A 21,472-nucleotide genomic window follows, 5' to 3' on the forward strand; every position below is an offset into this window, starting at 1 on the left:
TATGGCGTTGGATAGAGTGCTATTGTACAAAAATTGATTGCTTTTTTTGAAAAACAAGGAGGACAGACAAGGCCTATAAAGAATATGGAAGATGGGCTCTTAGAAAAGGTGGACATTTTGGCGGGGTGCCGTGGCTCACGCCTGTAATCCCAGCACTTTGGGAGGCTGAGGTGGGCGGATCACCTGACGTCAGAAGTTCAAGACCAGACCAACCAACTTGGAGAAACCCCGTCTCTACTAAAAATACAAAAATTAGCTGGGCATGGTGGCACATGCCTATAATCCCAGTGACTCGGGAGGCTGAGGCAGGAGAATCACTTGAACCCTGGAGGTGGCGGTTGCAATGAGTGGAGATTACGCCACTGCACTCCAGCCTGGGCAACAAGAGCAAAACTCCATTTCAAAAAAGAAAAGAAAGGGTGGAAATTTTATGTCTCCTGGACAGCCCTTGAGAGAGCCTTCCTCCTCTTCTGTTGGAGGAATCTGATGAGTATCTCCCAGTTTTGTAAGTTTATGCTGCAGAGGAGAGAAAAGAATGATGCAGGAGGACAAGGCCATTATTTAAGCTGGTGTTTGACCCAAAGGCCGGGACCCTGGTGATCCCCAAAGATCTTTGGAAAGGACATCCTCAAAGGGCACCTATCAAGTCTCTTTTAACTGTCTTTGGCCCCTCACTCCGTTCTAATTAAGCAGAGGATGGAGAAACTCTCCAGGTGTGTTGTCTGAAGAGTTCCCACTTAGCAACACTAATATCAAGAAACCATGAATTATTAATGGATTGTTGCTGCAATTAGCTACACAAACACCAACATCATCTGATGGCATCTGAAACAGAGACAAGACTGTTGAGATGGAGTCCAGAGGAGGGCCCGGGGGTGGATGGAGAATCTTCCTGAAAGAGGGGTTCTGAAGCGAAGCCAGTTGAGGATGAGTCCAGTTGGAGGGGAGAGTGGGTGGAGAGTTGAAGAGGACAGAAACGGCAGTGAGTTTGCAGGGGTTCTCAGGGTGGATCACCTATTGAGACACCATTATAGAAAAGGCAATAGAGGGGAAAGAAGGGTGCGGTGGCTCACACCTGTCATCCCAGCACTTTGGGAGGCTGAGGCAGGCAGACTGCTTGAGCCCAGGAATTTGAGATCAGCCTGGGCAACATAGTGAGACCCTTTCTCTACAAAAAAAATACAAAAAATTAGCTGGGCGTGTTGGTGTATGCCTGTACTACCAGCTATTCAGGAGGCTGAAGTGGGAGGATCACCTGAGTCTGGGGAAGTCAAGGCTGCAGTGAGCCAAGATTGCACCACTGCACTCCAGACTGGGTCAGAGAGTGAGACCCTATCTTATCAAATTTAGAGAAAACAAAGGAGGGTGCCACCTTAAGGGGGATCAGAGTTGCACCTGCCATGTTTATACAGCCATGCATCACTTCACAACGGAGGTATGTTTTCATCATCGTGCGATGTATTTACACAAACCTAGATGGCATCGCCTCCTGCACATGTAGGCTATATGGCGTAGCCTATTGCTCCTAGGTTACAAGCCTGCATGGCATGTTACTGTACTGAACACTGTTGGCAGTTGTAACACAATGGTGAGTATTTGTCTGTCTAAACAAATCTGAACATACAAAAGGTACAATAGGCCAGGTGCACTGACTCATGCCTGTCATCCCAACACTTTGGGAAGCTGACAAGGGAGGATTGCTTGAGCCCAGATAAACATCCCTTCAGGTATTTTCTTCTCACAGTCTACAAGATATGCTCAGCCATAAGGCATTCACCTCCATCTCATCCTCTCCCATGCAAGCCCTATATTCAATACTCTTTCAACCTTCTCTCTCTCTTCATAGATGCTACCCCCCAAATCCTGCCACTCTTTTACCTTCATTTTTTCTTTTTCTTTCTTTTTTTTTTTTTGAGACAGAGTTTTGCTCTTTTAGCCCAGGCTGGAATGCAACCTACGTTTCCTGGATTCAAGCGATTCTCCTGACCCAGCCTTCCAAGTAGCTGGGATTACAGACGCACACCACAACGCCCAGCTAAAGTACTTCAGTAGAGACGGAGTTTCACCATGTTGGCCAGGCTGGTTTCAAACTCCTGACCTCAGGTGATCCGCCCACCTCAGCCTCCCAAAGTGGGAGGACTACAGGCGTGAGCCACCACGCCCAGCCTCAACACCAATTTTAAACCCCAACCAACACTCGTGCTCTGATCTAATTAAAAGTTCTCTCACCATGTTTCACCACCTTACTTCCACTCACATAAAGGGAGCCCCAAATTAGTTTATAAATGGCAGCACATCAAAAAACCCTCCCTCCAAGCAGGATATGCCATCATTAAGGGATAACATAATGATACCCACTCTCTCCACCTAAAAGAGTTGTAGAGTCTGCCCCCTTGCCTTTGGGCACATCCTCCAAACAAACAGAATTAGTTGCTCTAATAAGAGCACTAACCCTAGCAAAAAACACACAAGTTAATTTGTACACTGGTTCTAAATATGCCTATAACATCATCCATTCCAACGCCCAAATTTGAAGAGAGCAGGGCTATCTCATGGCCGAGGGAACGCCTATCATTAATGGAAAATAATCCATCATCTAAAGGCAGCTTTACTTCCAGAAAAGGTTGCAGTTATCCATTGCAAAGGACATCAATCAGATAAAAGCCACATTTCTTTAGGGAACCGTGAGGCTGACTATCGAGCAAAACACGTCTCAACCAATCATCCAATTCCCCAATACCTATTTCCCCTCATACAACATATCCCCTCCTTTTATCCTAAATACCAAATACAGCAACTAGTTACGCCAGGGGCACAATTGAAACCCCCATACTGGTTCATACAAAACAAATTAGTCCCACCTAACCCTGAAAAAAACAACTCTTTTATGAGACATTCACAATCTCTTCCATAGTAGCCATTCCCCTCCACAACATTTCGTAAGTTCTCATATACACATAACCCCAGATATAAAGGAACAGTTAAAAGCCATTTCCCATCAATGCTCTATTTGCCAGAAAGCATCACCCTATTCCAACACTAAACCCCTTCTTTCCCAAACCATCAAGCCAGGAGACACCTTTCAGGACAAGACTGCAAATTAATTTTACCCATATGCCCCAGGAAGAAAGGCTCAGTTTCTTTTAGTTCCAGCTAATACCTTTTCGGGATGGGTGGAGGCTTTTTCTATCCAATAATCGAATTTCTATTGTCGCCTCCAAATTAATAACAGAAATCATCCCCAGGTTCGGGGTGCCTCTTTCTTTCCAATCTGATAATGGCCCTGAATTCATTTATCAAATTACTCAAACAATTGCATAAGCCCTACTAATGACCTGGAAGCTACACATCCCCTATCAACCTCAATCTTCAGGAAAGGTTAAAAAAATGAGTAACATTCATGGCCGGGCGCGGTGGCTCAAGCCTGTAATCCCAGCACTTTGGGAGGCCGAGACGGGCGGATCACGAGGTCAGGAGATCGAGACCATCTTGGCTAACACTGTGAAACCCCGTCTCTACTAAAAAATACAAAAAACTAGCCGGGCGAGGTGGCGGGCGCCTGTAGTCCCAGCTACTCGGGAGGCTGAGGCAGGAGAATGGCGGGAACCCGGGAGGCCGAGCTTGCAGTGAGCTGAGATCCAGCCACTGCACTCCAGCCTGGGCGACAGAGTGAGACTCCATCTCCAAAAAAAAAAAAAAAAATGAGTAACATTCTAAAAAACACCCTCACCAAGTACTCACTCCAAACACATACAAACTGGGTTACACTTTCACCTTTGGCCCTTCTAAAAATTCAGGCACTCCCACCTAAACCTCCAATGCTCAGCCCCTTTAAACTCACGTCCGAAAGACCACTCATCCCTTTTGTTCCACCTCAGAGTCAAGCCCCGCCTCTACCCACCCCTCTCATTTCCCCTCTTCTACATACCATCTGCCATTTTATTTGGGAATATGCTGACAAATGCCTGCCACAACCCGTAACCGACTCCTCTAATCCCCTCCTACAGCCAGGAGACTGGGTTCTGGTAAAAGATCCCAGTCCTACCCCCATTTCCCCCCCTCACACTTAAATGGAAGGGACCTTACTAGATCATCCTTACCACACCCACAGCAGCAAAACTCCAAGGACTCCCCAACTGGTTTCATTATACTTTTCTCAAGAAAACAGACTTCCCTTCACCACATACCCAAACAACCAAGTCTAAAACCCCTTCAGCCTTTTCTTGTGTCTCCATAGGACCCACTTCCCTTCACCTCACCGGAATCCCGAAGAAAAAGGAAGAGAAATCCACGTAAGCCGCTTACGTCTCTTTCTCTCCCAAACTTTTCATCGCTTCCTAACCAACCTCATTACAGCCCCTCAGTGGTACCCTTACAAAATTCCCATTCCACATACTGATCAGCTCCTTACTGTGTTATGGGACCTATGGCTTCAAGGAACTTTCCGGGACTTTACTCCTACCCAAATAACTTTCTTCTCTTTTTGCTTGTTTCTTTCAATATAAATTCCCTAATCACATCAACCTCACCAATACAACCACTCCTCGCTGCTCTCAAACTAGAACTCTCTGTAAACCTTGCACGATCCCTCTTGCTGCAAGCTAACTGTTCCTTTGCTCCAGAATGCTGAATGTGCTTATCGCTGTCTTCCTCAGCTTACACAGCCCTTCCTACACCCCTTCATGACCTTTTAACAGGAAACATAACCTAATTTATAAACTCCAAAAAGGAGCTTCCTTTTTTAAAAGAGCTGACACCCTGGTCAGCGATTATCCCACTTCCAGGGCCAATCAGGCCAACAAATTATTTCAAACCTATTACAACTCCCTACAACACCTCAAGCCCCAAGGCCCTCCCATTAAAGGGTCCATAACTAAATACACCCCCCTTTTACTACAAGCCTCACTTTGCTTTTCAGCCTCTAAGGAAAATTTTCCTGTAGGGTCCTTAACACCTAACCAATGCAACCGCACTATCATTATTAAAAACCCCTCTGACCATCAAACTAATGAAGTTGACTACCAAGGATCACCAGAAGCAAACGGAGCATTTCTGCAACCAGCTCGTTTTACAACCTCTCCCTCAACTAATGCCTCCGGCCCAACTTGTGTTGTCCCTGGTGCCCACCTTTTTCCATGGTTGTATATCAATGGCGCAACGTCCGACTGCATTATTGTGTAAAAAATAACTCTTCCTGCCGGGCGCGGTGGCTCAAGTCTGTAATCCCAGCACTTTGGGAGGCCGAGACGGGCGGATCACTAGGTCAGGAGATCGAGACCATCCTGGCTAACATGGTGAAACCCCGTCTCTACTAAAAAATACAAAAAACTAGCCGGGTGAAGTGGCGGGCGCCTGTAGTCCCAGCTACTCGGGAGGCTGAGGCAGGAGAATGGTGTGAACCCGGGAGGCGGAGCTTGCAGTGAGCTGAGATCCGGCCACTGCACTCCAGCCTGGGCGACAGAGCCAGACTCCGTCTCAAAAAAAAAAAAAAAAAAAAAAAAATAACTCTTCCTATATCTCTGCTATAGTGGGTGTCTCCCTGGCCTCCTCCTTGTCCACCTGGAGTAATGAACCACAGGAAAGAAACGGCACACCATCTTTAATTCACTTGTTTTCTTTCCATATCTCCACCTGTATTTATAATGAAGGCTTGTTCTTTTGGTGTGGCACCAACACATGTCTTTGTCTCCCCACCAACTAAACTGGAACCTGTGCCCTAGTTTATCTTTCTCCCTCCACTAAACTAGTTCCTCCTAATCAACCTTTACCCATTCCACCCGTCCAATAGGTTTTAAAAAAGAGGGCCATCCACGTCATTCCTTTGATAGTGGCCTATAAGTGTAACCTCTATACTTGGATTGGGAGCAGGCAGATCGGCCACCTCTTTAGCATACTTTTAAAAACTCTTTCAACAGAACTACAGGGTTTTTTAAAAAATATAGCCCAAAGCCTTATAAAAGCCTAAGACCAACTAGACTCCTTAGCTGGAGTAGTCCTGCCAAACAAATGGGGATTAAATCTTATAACAGCTGAAAAAGGGGGCCTCTGCCTCTCATTGGGTAAGAAACGTTGCTTCTGTCTCAACCAATCAGGCCTAGTAAGAAACACTGCTGAAAAACTTTTAAAAAGGGCTAAAAAGCTAAGGAAGAGCAAAACAACCAAATGAATTATTGGTTTGGAAACAAAATCATAACACAGGCCATCCCATTCCTGGGCTCTCTCCTAATAATATGCCTAGGACTAATGTTCTTACCCTGCCTAATCAACCTTTTTCAAAGATATTTAACTGACAGAATCATGCCTATCTCACAGACTACTACCCAAAAGCATCTACAGACAGCATTACTCCTACAATCCGAGACCAAAAATCTCTCCATGCCCCCCTCAGCAGGAAATAGCCAAAAAAAAAAAAAAAAAAAAAAACCATGCCGCCCTTCGTCCTTTTATAATTATAAGGTCTGGATTGACAGAGCAGGAGCATCACCATCTTGGGCAAACACCACTATTTTAAGTTCCCCTTGATCAAAAATCAGTCCCAAACATCAGCCTAATGGATAATGTCAACATGACCAGAAATATTCCAACTCTAAGATAAACCTCCCCTCCGACCAGATATTCCAACCCTGAAATAAAACTCTCCTTCACACAGAAACATTCTGAGCCTACGATAAGCTCCCCCTCCCTAAACCCTTAAATACCCTTAGTCTGTAAGAGAGAAAGAACACTCCTGACCGAAATCAGCCAGAAGCCCCTCTCAGGTTTATTCCCGGAATAAACCTGTCTTTGACTGTTAAGCTGCTTTTCATGTTTCTTTCCTCTTTTTTAACTCTTACAAGAAGAGGGCTTGTGCAAGAAAACCCCTTGTTATAGTAATCATCAGATCTTGTGAGATTTACTATCATGAGAACAGCACAGGAAAGACCTGCCCCCGTGATTCAATTACCTCCCACCAGGTCCCTCCCACAATATGTGGGAATTCAAGATGAGATTTGGGTGGGGACATGGCCAAACCATATCAGATGGGGTCTTGCTATGTTGTCCAGGCTCAATGTTTGTTCATCTCCTTTAGGAAGATGAGGGAGTCTCCCCCAACTCCATTACCACCATCAGTTTACCAATTGAAAGGTGGGTTTCTCTTGAAAATGGAGGGATGGACATGAGGAATTTTTGATATGATGTTGATGAAGGGGACTGCATGCAACAGCTGTCACTACACAGGCATGATGTAGTTCAGTCTATTACTAACAACAAAAACAATCAGATGACAAGTAAGTCTAACAGCTCTCCTCCCATTCCATTTCAAGTTTCCTCTCAAAGTGTTTTCTAAGTAACTCATCAATAAGCGAGTACTTACAGACAGTGGTGCAGGTGGGACCCACTTGGTACTCAGTGCCTGACACAGAAGCCAGAGCTTTGGCTGCACGCCTTGCCACCTTGTCCTGGGAAGGGGGAACATGGAGTGAGAAAAAATGGATCCTGAAGCTTGACCTTCCTCAGCTGCTCTGCTCTGGGATGGTTTGGAAGATTCTCGGCCCCTCTCCTGATTTCCTTTCTGGTCCCTTCTTTCCCCTTCGCCCAGTGCCAAGGCCCAACTGTAAACTGAGGGAGGTGGCATGGTTCCTTCAACTCCTTCTCCCACCACACCCCCAGTTCTTGACTCCCAGTTTGGGGGAGGAGATGAGGAGGGAAGTGGAAGCCTGTGCGTTATGTACTCAGATTGGAAGAGATGGGGGGTCTGGAGCTACTCACTGACCCACTAGGAATCTAGTAAAGGCACCATCTTCACCTATCCTGAGAAGGGGGACATCACTCATACATGAGGGGAAGACCAAGTATGTTCAAGAGAAAGCTCTCAAAGAGTTGGGTGTTGCAGAGTAGAGGAGGAGAAGGACCACCATAGGTGGATGATCCCTGTGTAGAGTGCCTGCCCGAGAGGCCAGGTGGGAGTAGGGGAGCAGAATCAAGCCCACACTTTGCCATGAGCCTGGGAGGGGCTGCATCTGCCCGAGGCTTAAGGGCTGGCTGTGGCCCTGGGCAGCCACCTGCAGTCACCCTCCAGATGTCAGGCCTGCTCCTGATGGCCCACGTTCTGGACAAGACACAGAGCATCCCAGGCCGTGGCCTTCACCCTCCTTAAACTCTTCCTTCACTAGAGTGAGGAGCTCTCCCCGTTGCTCACCCGGGTGCCACCCACAGTCCTTGGTAAGCAGCGAGTCCACAACACATGGCAGTCAGAAAAACAAGGGAGAAGGAAAGGCGGGGCAAGCATGGTTCAGGGAATTCATAGCAGACACAGAAATAAAGAGCACTGTCTTCCTGTCCCCGGCAGATGACAGCGTATCCCAAAGGGCTGGGAGAGAAGACTGGGCCTTCAATGAAGCATGCCCAGGCTCCTGGACTCTCCCTATAAAGCTGCAGAGCTACCACCTTAGCAGCGCCAGGAGGGTCAGGCAGGCCCCAGGCTGGGTGGGAGGCAGCTGTGACTCACCAGCTCCTTGGCATCTGGGGCCTTTTTGGCTGAGTATCCATATGGATACATCAGCAGCTGCGAGTAGCTGTGCAGGTCGATGAAGCACTTGAAATTCCCATGTTTTTGGATGAAATCTACCACCGATTTCACCTCCACCTCTGAATTGGCATGGGGTCCATGGTACACTTCGGAGCAAGGGTTGTCACTGGCTCCCTTTCCTGTTGGGGATAGCCCAAGAAGAAACATTAATTCATAATCCGGGAACACAGAAATGCAAGACATTGGGAATGTCTTGTTGGGAATGGGCAGGCCACAGTGAGACGGCCCAGAGCACCTAGTCCACGGTGGGTGTGGACTGCAGAGAAGGCATGGAAGAGGGAGGGTTGGGTGTTGGGTCTGCTACAGCTGAGGAGAAAAACTGTTGGAGTTGACCTTGCCTTGTACCAACAGCAGTTGTCATAAATAATTAATAGCACCCTTGAGAATAAGTTGTAATTAATAAGTAGTCTAGATAATTAATATGAATACCAATAAATAATGAAAATGACTCCATTTATTCTGGTGTCAACTTATTCTCTTGGTTCAGATCTTAAAGGCCAAGTGTGCCAGAAATAATCGATTGTTGTGGCTAAAATCTCTTAATTATTTGACAGGTTTTTAGAAACACTGCCTTCTGTATTACTTCATAATGTGGTTCCCTTGGGTTTCTAGGGTGTGTGTGTGCACACGTGCGTGTGTGTGTGTGTGTATGAGTGTGACTGAAATCACCCCAGTGGTGGGAATATCTGACTTAACTTTGAAACTCTGAGTTCCCACATTTGTATCAGTTCCTTTCCCACAATCATTATTTTCCCCCACTGGTTTGTGTGGTATTTCTATACAAGTAAAAGAAGTACATTAAAAACAAACCATCAGGGCCGGGCACAGTGCCTCATGCCTATAATCCCAGCAATTTGGGAGGCTGTGGTGGAAGGATCACTTAAGCCCAGGAGTTCAAGACCAGCCTGGGCAACATGGCAAAACCCCACCTTCACAAAAAAATACAAAAATTAGCTGGGCATTGTGGCATGTGCCTATAGTCCCAGCTACTCGGGAGGCTGAGGTGGGAGGATCGTTTAAACCCAGGATGTCGAGGCTGCAGTAAGCCGTGATCATGCCACTGTACTCCAGCCTGGATGACAGAGCATGACCCTGTCTCAACAAAACAAAACAACCAACCAACCCCATCAGCACAGCCATGGAACAGTGAAAGGGAACTGTCTGGATTTGGAATTGGAAGGTGAGTTTAGATCAGAACTCTGATCACCCATGTCATCTTGAGATTGTCTCTGAGCTTCCACCGTCTCATTTCAGATCATAAAATTCACTCGCTAGGTGAGAAGAATAAATATGATAAATATGGGAAGGTACTTGGTACACAGTCGGCACTTTTGTGGAGGGTGGTTTTTAAATCGCCGGCACTCAGAGCCCAAGTCTCCTAATTCTCTTTCCCTTTCCACGACAGCCAGCTGCTAAGGTTCATGTCTACACATCTAAGGGTACTGGAGTGGAATTTTCACAGCATGGTCTTGCCTATTGGAGTGACAGTGCCAATTCGTCTCTTCTGAGTTGCTGCCAGGAGTCCTTCCACCCGCTCAGAACTTGCCCAGGCAGGGCTGGTAGGGTCAGGGATAAGGAAGGTTCCCCGTTTTGTATGTCTTAGAAGAGGGCGTTTTCAAAATATTAGTGTAGACGACAATCTGAATGTAAGATGGTCTGTCCCACCATTCTCTCAGGAGGACAGACATTACTATCATTCCCTTTCAAAATTACAAAAATACATTTTAAAAAACAACAAACAGGCTGGGTGCGATGGCTCATGCCTGTAATCCCAGCACTTTGGGAGGCTGAGATGGGCAGATGACCTGAGTTCAGGAGTTCAAGACCAACCTGGTCAAAATGACAAAACCCTGTCTCTACTAAAAATACAAAAATTAGCTGGGCATGGTGGCATGCACCTGCAGTCCCAGCTACTCAGGAGACTGAGGCAGGAGAATCATTTGAACCCGGTAGACGGAGGTTGCAGTGAGAGTGAGCCAAGATCCTGCCACTGCACTCTAGTCGATGGAGCAAGACTCCGTCTCAAAAAAAAAAAGTCTGGGATCGGTGGCTCATGGCTGTAATCCCAGCACTTTGGAAGGCTGAGGCAGGTGGATCATGAGGTCAGGAGATCAAAACTGGCCAACATGGTGAAATCCCATCTCTACTAAAAAAAATGCAAAACATAGCCAGGCGTGGTGGCGTGTGCCTGTAGTTCCAGCTACTCAGGAGGCTAAGGCAGGAGAATCACTTGAACCCAGGAGGTGGAGGTTGCAGTGAGCTGAGATTACGCCACTGCACTCCAGACTGGGCAACAGAGCGAGACTCCATCTCAAAACAACAACAGCAACAAACAAAACACTAAGTCAGAGCCTAAGGAGTGCTCCTCAGTTTCTCAGTGACGCAGCAACGGAACCAGAGTGGAAATGGGCTCTGTCCCGGCCAGCTCAGAGCACTGGTAGACCAGGCGAGCCCAGGGACAGCAGGATTTGAGAACTGTCTCCCCAACACCTACCTGCAAAACTAGCGTTCCAGTTTCTATTTGGGTCAGCACCAATGCAGGAGCTTCCAGGATTTAGGGACCGCGTCTTCCTCCATAATCGGTTCTGAAAAAGCCAGGAGGAGACAAACAACCCGAGGCAGATCAGAGCACTGAAGAGCACGCAGGCAGGGCAGGCTGCTCGCAGTTCTGCCGTGAGGGTCCTGGGGCTCCGGTGCTCACTGAGCAGTCGTCTCTCCTCCCACAGAGAGAGGAGTATTTCCCCTTCTGGCTCTAAGAGAAGGACTTCTTCCAAATGTACTGATGAGACCTTCAGGTGCTAGAACCAGTCAGAAACTACCTGAAACCACTGAATCATTTTTGGCTTTGGCAGAAGTGGGACAAATGGACACTACATGCCTCCATGATAACAGATGTAACTGGAAGTGCACAGCCCATTTCTTGCTTGCCTAAAAAATTCCCCTGAATCCAGTCAGGCTCTAGACCTGGCAATCTGTGAATAGGAAATACCACAGATAAGGGAACAAACTAAATGGCATAACAAAGAAGCCATCAGCCAAATTCAGAATGTGAGACACTGTACAGGGCAAATTACTTGGCTTCTCCCCTAAATGAGTGAGACTTTTAAAAGGTGGGTGCTGTTGTAGAATGAAAGAGACTGCAGAGACACAGCACCATGTGCATGCACAGACCTTGTTGGGTCCTCACTTGAACAAATTGACTCTTAAAAACACATTTTTTTTTTTTTTGGAGACGGAGTCTCGCTCTGTCGCCCAGGCTGGAGTGCAGTGGCTGCAATCTCGGCTCACTGCAAGCTCCGCCTCCCGGATTCACACCATTCTCCTGCCTCAGCCTCCCAAGTAGCTGGGACTACAAGCACCCACCACCATGCCCAGCTAATTGTTTTGTATTTTTAATAGAGACGGGGTTTCACCGTGTTAGCCAGGATGGTCTTGATCTCCTGACCTCATGATCTGCCCACCTCGGCCTCCCAAAGTGCTGGGATTACAGGCGTGAGCCACCGTGCCCGGCCTCGACCTCCATTTTTAAGATAACTGGGGGTGGTGTTAGATGATATTAAAGAGCTTCCATTATTCCTTTAAAGGTGATAGTAGCGCCACGGGGTTTTTTAAGGTTTTTTTTGTTTTTTGTGTTTTGTTTTCTATCATCAGTTAGAGATGCATACTAAACTAGTTTAGGGTGAAATAACATAATGTGTTGAATTTGTTTTAAACACGTCAGGAAAAAAAATGTGTGGGAGGGTAAGAGATGAAAAGAAGATTAGTAAAATGTTGGTCATTGTTAAGACCCATCATAGGGAGTTCATTAGACTATTTTCTCTAAGAAAAAATATCCCCTGGTGATTCTCAGCTCTGAGGATGACTAGAAGATGAAATCCCAAGGAAGCTCATAAGGTGCACATTTGTGGTAATTCTCTCCAAGGTCAGACAATTAGTGGCAAAGCAAGGAATTCAACAGTCTCCAAGCCCAGCCCATTTGGCAATACTCACTTGAGTTTGAGTATACACATATCCATCAGGATTGGCCACAGGCAACAAGAAAATATCCATTTTTTCCAAGATGGAGGTGATAGCTGGATCCCTCTGGTAATCAGATACAATCTAAGCAGAGACAATATGCTTGTCAGCTATCCCATAGCAGGATGGGTCATTAGGGCTGAACCATGTATCTTCTAAAGATGCCCGGCATCCAGCTAGAATGGATGCTCCTAGAACAGCATCTAACCTCAAAAGCCTCCCTGCCACCCTCAAAGGCTTTGCTCTCTGCAAAGCCCTCTGAGCCCTTCAAATCCTGGAGAGACACAGCTGCTTGGGGTCATGGCTGCTAATGACATCCACTGCAGTGAGTCCTGGGGTACATGCTTTATTCCTTCCTTCCAGGAGGAATAGTTTTTAGGAATTTGAACCTCCAATGAAGAGGGAGGGAAGATGTGTCCTCCAAATGCAACCCTCCTCCTCTCCCAGCAGCCTTTCTTTCTTTCTTTTTTTCTTTTTTAAGACAGGGTCTCGCTCTGTTGCCCAGGCTGGAGTGCAGTGGCATGATCTCGGCTCACCACAACCTCCACCTCCTGGGTTCAAGGGATTCTCCTGCCTCAGCCTCTTGAGTAGCTGCCCTCCCAGCAGCCTTTCTAGGAGATGGAGATGGCGTGAGGTCCCCAAGGGCCTATCGGGCCTCCTCTGGGTGTTGCTCCACTCCCTTTCTGCGGGGTGGACTGCGCTCAGAGGCTCAGGCCCACCTCTGCTGCATATCAGCTTGCGCACCAGCAGGAACGCAATCATTTGGCTGCAATGAGCTGACCAAGGGGCTTTGATCATTTGCTTCTCCAATCTGAAAAGGCCCCCCAGCCGACTGAGTCTTAGCAGAGCACCCTCCCATCTCGTGCCCCAGGCCCAGCTGCATGGCATGCTTCAGGGGCACCCCGGGCCCATCAGCCTTCTTGGCTAATACCAGGCGACATGACCTTCCTTGCTGTCCAGATTGCAGTGGCCTGGGAGATCCACTCTCGGGAATGGATGCCTGCATTCAGCCAAATGGCCGGCCGCCGCGCGCCTTTCCCAGTGCTGAACTGCAGAAGGGAGAAAAGGCTCAAAAATGACCGCCTGCCCACATCTCTGCTCACTTCTCCTCTCTCCAGCTCTCTCCCATTCATTTAATTCATTTAAGATAATTCAGAGACCAAATGTTCCTAAGGGCACCATCTATTTATCGAGCTTATCCGTGACCAGGAAGCTTAATTGGTTGGCTGCGGGGCCAAGCTGCAGCTCCAGGCAGCCTGAACCTCTCCAGCATTCCGAGTAAATGGGAGGGGGAAACAATCGTTACTGTGTTTTATGATGCTGGTGCCATTAGAGATAATGTTATGTCTCTTGAAAGACCTCAAATGGTATCCCAACAGCGAGAGACACAAGGGTACACAAACCAGGCTGTTTCGGTCGATAAGATAAATGAATTTGGTTTTAAACTAAGAAGAAGCGGGGCTCGCTATAGCTCTTTGTAAATGGCAGTCATGAATCCTGGCTCCTGCCTTTGCCATAGTGTTGGGCCCCCTTGGGTCAGAGCTTGGTGCTAATGAAGCCAAGGTCTCCATCAGATTGGCAAAATATTTAAATGTAATTATCCAGCTCCGTGGCAGGTCTCCTCTCCCACTGGTAATTTGCTTAGTGCCATAAGCCTGAGTTCTTTGGGACTTACATGAAGCTGAGGGTTTGGCAAATTCTTAGCACCATCAGTGTTCCATGGGTTATATGCCCAAATTCCTTCTTATTCATTCAGCTGGATTTTTATGTAATTTATGTCATTATCATAGTTCTTTACCTCTTTTGCCAATATAGTCTTGAATTTGTTAGAAATATTTAGAAATTAGGCTTTGTGCAGCCAAGGATCAGAAGCTGTGCTTAAAATTACACCAACCCTCAAATTCACTTCCTAGGTTGATTTTCCAATAAGCACCCCCTGCAAGCAGAATAGAAGTCAGGCCCATCCCAACTTGTCCTGCTATTTACAGAGGTGAGAATGAAAGTAAATGACTCTGTCCCATCTGAGAGCTTTCTGGAATACTAATCGCCTCCCTCTGATCCTGTCTTTCAGCCAAAACTTGGATGAGTCCTTCTAACTCCCCCTACATTAGACAAAAGCAGGGGACTCTGTCAGACCAAATTCCAGCCCAGGTACAATGTGTCCTGATCTCGCTTTCCTCCCTGAAGTCAAGGAGTTCAAAAAGCTGCCCTTTTCAGAGGTCTGAGGCTGGGTCCTGGACATGAGGACCCAGGAGACCCTTCCAAATGCATGTGGCCTCACCTTCAGTACATACATGGGCCGGTTTTCAAACGAATGTCCAATCTTCACCCTCCTCGCCAGGTCAGGAAAGTCTGCGGCAATGTTGTCCATCTCGTGGTAAATCTGAAGCATGAAAGAGTGAACCCAGGGACATTTTAAAAATCTGCTCAGCTCTGGCTGGGTATCTGTGATTTACTTTGTTGGTCTTAATTATCTCTTCCGGGACTCTAATCTTGGAGTTGACCATATTATCAGCATGGAAATGCTGATTATGAGAACTGCCTGAATAGTCCTTTTCTGCAGTTTTCTAGAGAGTAGCACACTTTATTTGTTCACAAAATTGTAGTCCACTAAACTAGAGTAGAGAGGCTTTTGCAATATTGCTCTAACACTGTGTCCTTTGTCACTGTACTAGACTGGACAGTCAAAGACAAGGGGCCAGGCGCAGTGACTCATGCCTGTGATCCCAGCACTTTGAGAGACTGAGGCGGCAGGATTGTTTGAGGCCAGGAGTTTCAGACAGCCTGGGCAACATAGTGAGACGCCATCTTTACAAGAAACATGGAAAAAATAAAAATAGTTCATAAAAAAATATGGAAGAGGAAAGAAATTTAAAAATTTAAGAATAAGATTCTTAAAAAAAGAAAGAAATTTAAAAAGTTAAGAATAATAATAAAATAAAATAAAAACAAGCCAGGTGCAGTGGCTCATGCCTATAATCCCAGTACTTTGGGAGACTAAGGTGGGAGAATCACTTGAGCCCAGGAGTTTGAGAGCAGCCTGGGCAAAGTAAGGAGACCCCCCCAGCTCTACAAATAATGAAAAAAAAAAAATAGCCAGCTGTGGTGGCGTGTGTCTGTGGTTCCAGCTACTCGGGAAGCTGAGGTGGGAGATTCATTCAAGCCTGGGAGGTTTAGGCTACAGTGAGCTGTGAATGCACCACTGCACTCCAGCCTGGGCAACGAGTGACCCTGTCTGAAAAATAAAAAATAAAAAGAAAGCGCTCCAAAGCTCTTAAACCAGTACTCTCTAAAATTCTGTGATCACTTTCTCTACTCAAAAATAATAAAAAATTAGCATGCACCATATATATGTACACACACACACACAATGATACAAATATACTGTGCACATTATTAAACAATTGAAATGGTTGTGTTAATAATAAACATAAACATATGTAGAAATATAAATAGAAGTTGTAATCGTTTCTTCCTTCATCCCTGTGGACTATCTTGCTTACACCCTGTGGATACATGTGCCCCACTTTGGAGATAATTTATCTAAAGGCTTTGAGAGTGCAAGTGAAGAAAGGTAAATAAATGGCTAAGAATACCCTTATTTGCTTTTGGGGAAAAAAGTTCAATTTAAATAGAATTTATCCATCTTAGTTTTCAAACCACTTGAGGGCCAAAAGAAAATAAACAAATGTATTTGTTTCGGCCGTAAGACTGGAAGAAGGAACTATACAGAGGAGGAAAATGTGTAATTAATATAGAACAAAGTCAAGCTTAAAGGGTGTATCAGACTTGCTGTCAATATGGTAGACTGAGCAGAAGCAAGAAACCACCTCCAAATACATAGGCAAACCAGGTAAAATACAAGGACAATGATTCACAGCCAAGTTAAAAAGCTAAACAAGAGGAAATTGTAGGTGCCAGAAACAAAGAAGGAACTAACTAGGAGGGTAGAGGGTGGGAGACGATGCCACAGAACACCATCTCTGCCTTGGGTGCTACAGGCTTAGGCAAACCTAGACTAGGAGGGGAGCTATAGGACCCAGCATGGCACAAGGAGCTGGAACCTGAGAGCTAGGAATGGGCAATTTGGGCCACAAAAAGGGCCTACAAATTCTACCCACTCTACCCACTGACCCTAGAGAGTGGAGGCAAAGCAAGGATAGCTGCCTTGAGCCTTGGGCCACACTCACTGCTTTCAAAACACCAAGCTGTGTCCAGGTGTGGGGTGCAAATTCACACTGTCCAGCACTGCCACAACACAGACAATGGCTTTGGAACCAGAAACTCTGGCAGAGACCAACGTGAAATTCCCACTAGAGACCTAAGAAAGCCTAAGTGGTTATATGAGCCAGTATGAGCTTTTTTTTTTCTTTTGAGACGGAGTCTGGCCCCGTTGCCCAGGCTGGAGTGCAGTGGTGTGATTTTGGCTCACTGCAACCTCCACCTCCCAGTTTCAAGTGATTCTCCTGCCTCAGCTTCCCAAGTAGCTTGGACTACAAGTGCCTGCCACCATGCCTGGCTAATTTTTGTATTTTTTTAGTTGAGACGGGGTTTCACCATGTTAGCCAGGCTGGTCCTGATCAGACTACTGACCTCAAGTGATCTGCCCACCTCGGCCGCCCAAAGTGCTGGGATTACAGGTGTGAGCCACCGTGTCCAGCCTAGAATACGAGTTCTTAAAAGCTGTTTTTAGGAAGAACTGCATGTGACTGAGCTAGGATGGTGGTGGCACAGCTATTCACAGCAGAGGGCTTCGCAGTGAGGACGAGATTGCTGTAAAGGGCGCCTCAAACCAGAGAAACCAGAGGTGAGCAGGTGAGAGACAGTGAGGCTCCAGCAGCCGGCAGGTGAGGCGATGGCCCCTCCAGGGTCTTGGGTGACATTTGCAACTGGTTAGCTCAGTTGGCAAGGGCCCCATGTTCATGAGGCTTATATCACGGGCTTGATCCCTGTGTGGGCTCTGAGCTCTGCTTTCGTCCGTGGCCTGAGACTGAACTCCTAACTTTAACCAGCTGTTTTGCAGATGTATGTCACTGGTCGCAAGAGGGATCAAGGGTCAGAGTCGTTGGAAGTGTATGCAATAAACAAAGCTACCGACAAGCATGGGAAAGAAGTGGAAATAGTCAACCTTTGAAATCCTCCCTCAAGAAGAGAAACCACTTGAAGTACACGCCTTGTGAAATGCATGCCAACAGCACCATGTCTGTATATCAAGAGCAACATGTATTAAGGTACATCAGGGGGAACACTAATTTAGATGTGGGGGAGTGTTCCTGAGCTAGTTGTCTGCAGATGGATGGAGATACTGAGGGCTGTAAGAGAACTGTACTGCATTCATGGTACAGTTCTATTCTACAGCCTCTCTTGATTTCTTAAGTTCCAGTATCCCAGGAAATTATTCTACTTCAAGTTTTTCATTTGAAGGCTTGGCTTACCTTGAAAGTCAGCCATCTATATCAAGTGGTTCCTAACTAAACACAGCACCAAAATGCATGATGGAAAAAATATATACATCATAAATAGTTATGATAAATGAGTGGAAATATTTGGTTAACCTTGGAAATCGCCGCTTGTCTACTTGCCTAGAATAAGTAACATTTTATTCTGAGTGAGTAAAATAGAGGGATTATGGTAGGATAGAAGAAGTTTGAATTACAAGGACTAGAAATTATTGCAATTATTTTCATGGTGTTCTGAAGGAGTTGCTTAAGGAAAGAAGGATGGTTGAGGGAGGAAATAGCCGGGCTGTATTTCATGACACTCAGGTGCTGGTAGGAGTTAAGCAATCCAAGAATTAGACAGGAATTGAAGTGTACACATCTTAGCCCCTCAGTGAGTGGATACTGTGCTGAAGACTAATGTCTCCTGGAAGTAAGGAGAGACGTTACAAAATTAAGGAGGCAGAGAACCTTGATCTTAACCCACTCTGAAACACTTACAGCTTTCAGGGAATGGTAAGCCCCGTAGTTGAAGTTATTACTGCGCCGTTCTTGCCCTTCATTCTGTTGCATTTCTTCATCTTCATTGTTTAAAAGGGCCTGAAAACACACAGCAATGTTGTGAAGTGATCCACTACAGACGCAGGTTTTACATTTTTTCTGTCATATCTTGGCATGTGGGTCAGCCAAGATGGCGGCCCCTTCAACCCATCAAGCAGCACAAATGTCAAGGTTTAAAAGGGGGTCAGATTTCTTTCATATATTTATAAAATTTTACTTCTTGGCTGGGCGCGGTGGCTCATGCCTATAATCCCAGCACTTTGGGAGGCCGAGGCAGGCAGATCATGAGGTCAGCAGATCGAGATCATCCTGGCCAACACGGTGAGACCCTGTGTCTACTAAAAATACAAAAATTAGCTGGGCATGGTGGCGCGTGTCTGTAATCCCAGCTACTCGTGAGGCTGAGGCAGGAGAACTGCTTAAACCAGCGAGTTGGAGGTTGCAGTGAGCCAAGATTGCACACTATACTCCAGCCTGGTGAAAGAGAGAGACTCCATCTCAGAAAAAAAAAATTTTTTTTACTTCTTGGTACCCAATTTACATGGCCTCATTCAAAATCCACTTACTCCCTGGAAGCAACATACGCGCTCTTTGGCTATTCTATAGTATGAACTCTCTAGACATGAGCCTGCATCTGGTATCCAGTGCCTCTGAAATACACAGCTTGGGAAACCATTCAGAAACAAAGAAATTCTTATAACCACTCATACTTTGAAGGTTCCTGGCAGATGTCTGTGACATGTGAGGATGATTAATAAGCTCATAGCTGCTAACGCCATCAGGAAACTCCCAGGCCAGATCACCAATTAGTCCATAACCCACCTCAGTGAAGGAGAGAGCATGAGCCAGATACAGGTCATGAGGCCAGAGGATGGCATTCCCTCTGCTAGGGCTATCCATGACATTCCCCCTGTCTCCAGGGGTGCCTCTGTGGCTGGTCCCCCACACCCTCCCCCTGCTCTGCTCTTGCCACTTGACTTCAAAGAAGAAAAGAAAGAGGGACTTATGACTTAATGGCAGATCTAGGATATGCCAGGCACTGTTAGACATTTTACATACATTTAATCCTGAATCTTCTCAACAAATCACCTGACAAAGATCTCACTATCACCATTTTACTGATGAAGAAATGGAGGCTCAGCAGGTTAATAACTTGTCCAAAGACATAGCACACAGCACTAGTAGTTAGCAAAATCAGGATTTGGATCCAAATCTGTGTGGTTCCCTGGCCTATTTATGCCCTTTCTACTACAAAATGTTGTTCCTCTAACAAGTCGCTGCACTTTACTTCCATTTGCCTCCATTTCCTCATCCATAAAATAGAAAAGGATAAAACCAGAACTTGCAAATCACTACGGTCTACTCTGGACTGGCTGCCTGGTCCTATGCGAGACCAGGAGGCAGGGGGCATAGTCTACCTACCTGCAGGTCTTCAATTGCCACTGCGTACTCTAAGCCCTGGGATCTCAGGAAGGATTTAACTGCCTGCAGACTGACAGATGGGACCAGGACATCCACAGGCCGATTGAAGGTGGAGAGAGATTTCCAGACATCGAGCTGAAGGGAACAGAAATGAAACCAGGTTAAAGGACAGTTCAGGTAAAATGTACAATGAGCTCATTCTTCTAGAACACTGCCAAAAGCCAGGGTGATCCCTGAGAGGTTGGGCTCTGCTCAAGGTCAAAGTTTGCCCGTTTCACCATTGTGTCTGGTCGGACCCGCCCAACAAGCAGCATCTGTCAGAGACCGAGCATCATAAGTGGACGGCAGCTAGAAGGATGGGGCATATACTGTTCAAGCATCTCCTCTCCCAGGACACCACAGCTGTGATGTCATCTACAGTACTCCCTTTCTCCTATTGGCCCCCTCAATTGTGTAAATGGCCAGTGGACTCACACAGGATTATATTCAGAGACTCCTCGGAAATAAAAATAATAATACCAGTAGAGCAAGAGTCTTCTCCTACCAAAGTTAGAAAACACTCAGGAGAGCTAAAAAGAAGCAGATACCTTCAAGTTGTTTGAATTCACTAGCTGACTCAATTTGCTGATCTCGTCTCCATTTCTGACATTAATCCTAAAAACTTGGTCCCTGGGGAAGAAGAAAAAAGAGAAAAAGAGCAAAAGATAATGATGAGCTTTCAGCTGGCAAAGAAACCCCAAGCCTCCTATCCCAGACGCAACCAGGCCGAAAGAAAGGAAATGGTCTAGTCTTTGGTTTTAATGTATGGCCATTAAAAATGAGGCTACATGGCAACTATGAAAAAGTGCTTATGGCATAACTTTAAGGGAAATATTAAGTGAAAGAGCAGGACACAAAATTGTATGTATGCCATGATTATAAGTATGGAAAAAGCAGATGCATTGGAAGAAAAACAGACAGCGGAAATATACCAAATGCTGACAGCCCTTATGTTCGGGTCGTGGGATTATGGATGACTTACTTTTTTCCCCCTTGTATCTGTTTTCTGTAATGTGGTCATATTACTTTATAATGAAAAACATATATATTTTACAGGAAGGAATGTGCCTGAGTTACACGCAAAGCTAACTCAAGACATAAAGAAGCACTTCTTCACTGTCAGGGCTGAGGACGGAAACCCTGGCGGCACCTCCGTGCTGGAAAGAAAACAGCATCTCCATGTTGGGAGGGTGAGCTGTGCCCTCTTAAAACACAGGCGAGGCTGGGTGCTCGCTCAGTCCCTTCCAGCTCCAGAACCCCATACAAAGGCTCGTTTGGGTGGAAACTGACTATGACCCATGGTGCTGAGGCTGGGTTTGGGATCCACTCCTCCCCACGGGGAGAGAGGGTACCCTTAAAGGACACAGACGGGGCCGGCCAGTCTCAGTCCCCTTTGTCGTTTGTCCTGAGCTTGCTTCATATACGT

At 46.3% G+C, this 21,472-nt stretch overlaps 1 protein-coding gene across 1 annotated transcript in view; it reads right to left on the reverse strand.

Moving 5' to 3' along the window:
• Nucleotides 1-21,472, reverse strand: part of CPA4 (carboxypeptidase A4) — a 31,563-nt gene that overhangs the window by 5,320 nt on the left and 4,771 nt on the right. The window contains exons 2-10 of the mRNA XM_033194852.1: nt 20,595-20,676; nt 20,008-20,142; nt 18,526-18,624; nt 14,868-14,969; nt 13,531-13,635; nt 12,560-12,670; nt 11,064-11,154; nt 8,489-8,688; nt 7,355-7,439 (exon numbers count right to left, since the gene is read on the reverse strand). Of these exons, the coding sequence (XP_033050743.1) occupies nt 7,355-7,439; nt 8,489-8,688; nt 11,064-11,154; nt 12,560-12,670; nt 13,531-13,635; nt 14,868-14,969; nt 18,526-18,624; nt 20,008-20,142; nt 20,595-20,676 (1,010 nt within the window). The remainder of the gene's footprint in view (nt 1-7,354; nt 7,440-8,488; nt 8,689-11,063; nt 11,155-12,559; nt 12,671-13,530; nt 13,636-14,867; nt 14,970-18,525; nt 18,625-20,007; nt 20,143-20,594; nt 20,677-21,472) is intronic.

This window comes from Trachypithecus francoisi, unplaced genomic scaffold, assembly GCF_009764315.1.
Source record: "Trachypithecus francoisi isolate TF-2019V2 unplaced genomic scaffold, Tfra_2.0 Lachesis_group4, whole genome shotgun sequence".
Lineage (NCBI taxonomy): Eukaryota > Metazoa > Chordata > Mammalia > Primates > Cercopithecidae > Trachypithecus > Trachypithecus francoisi.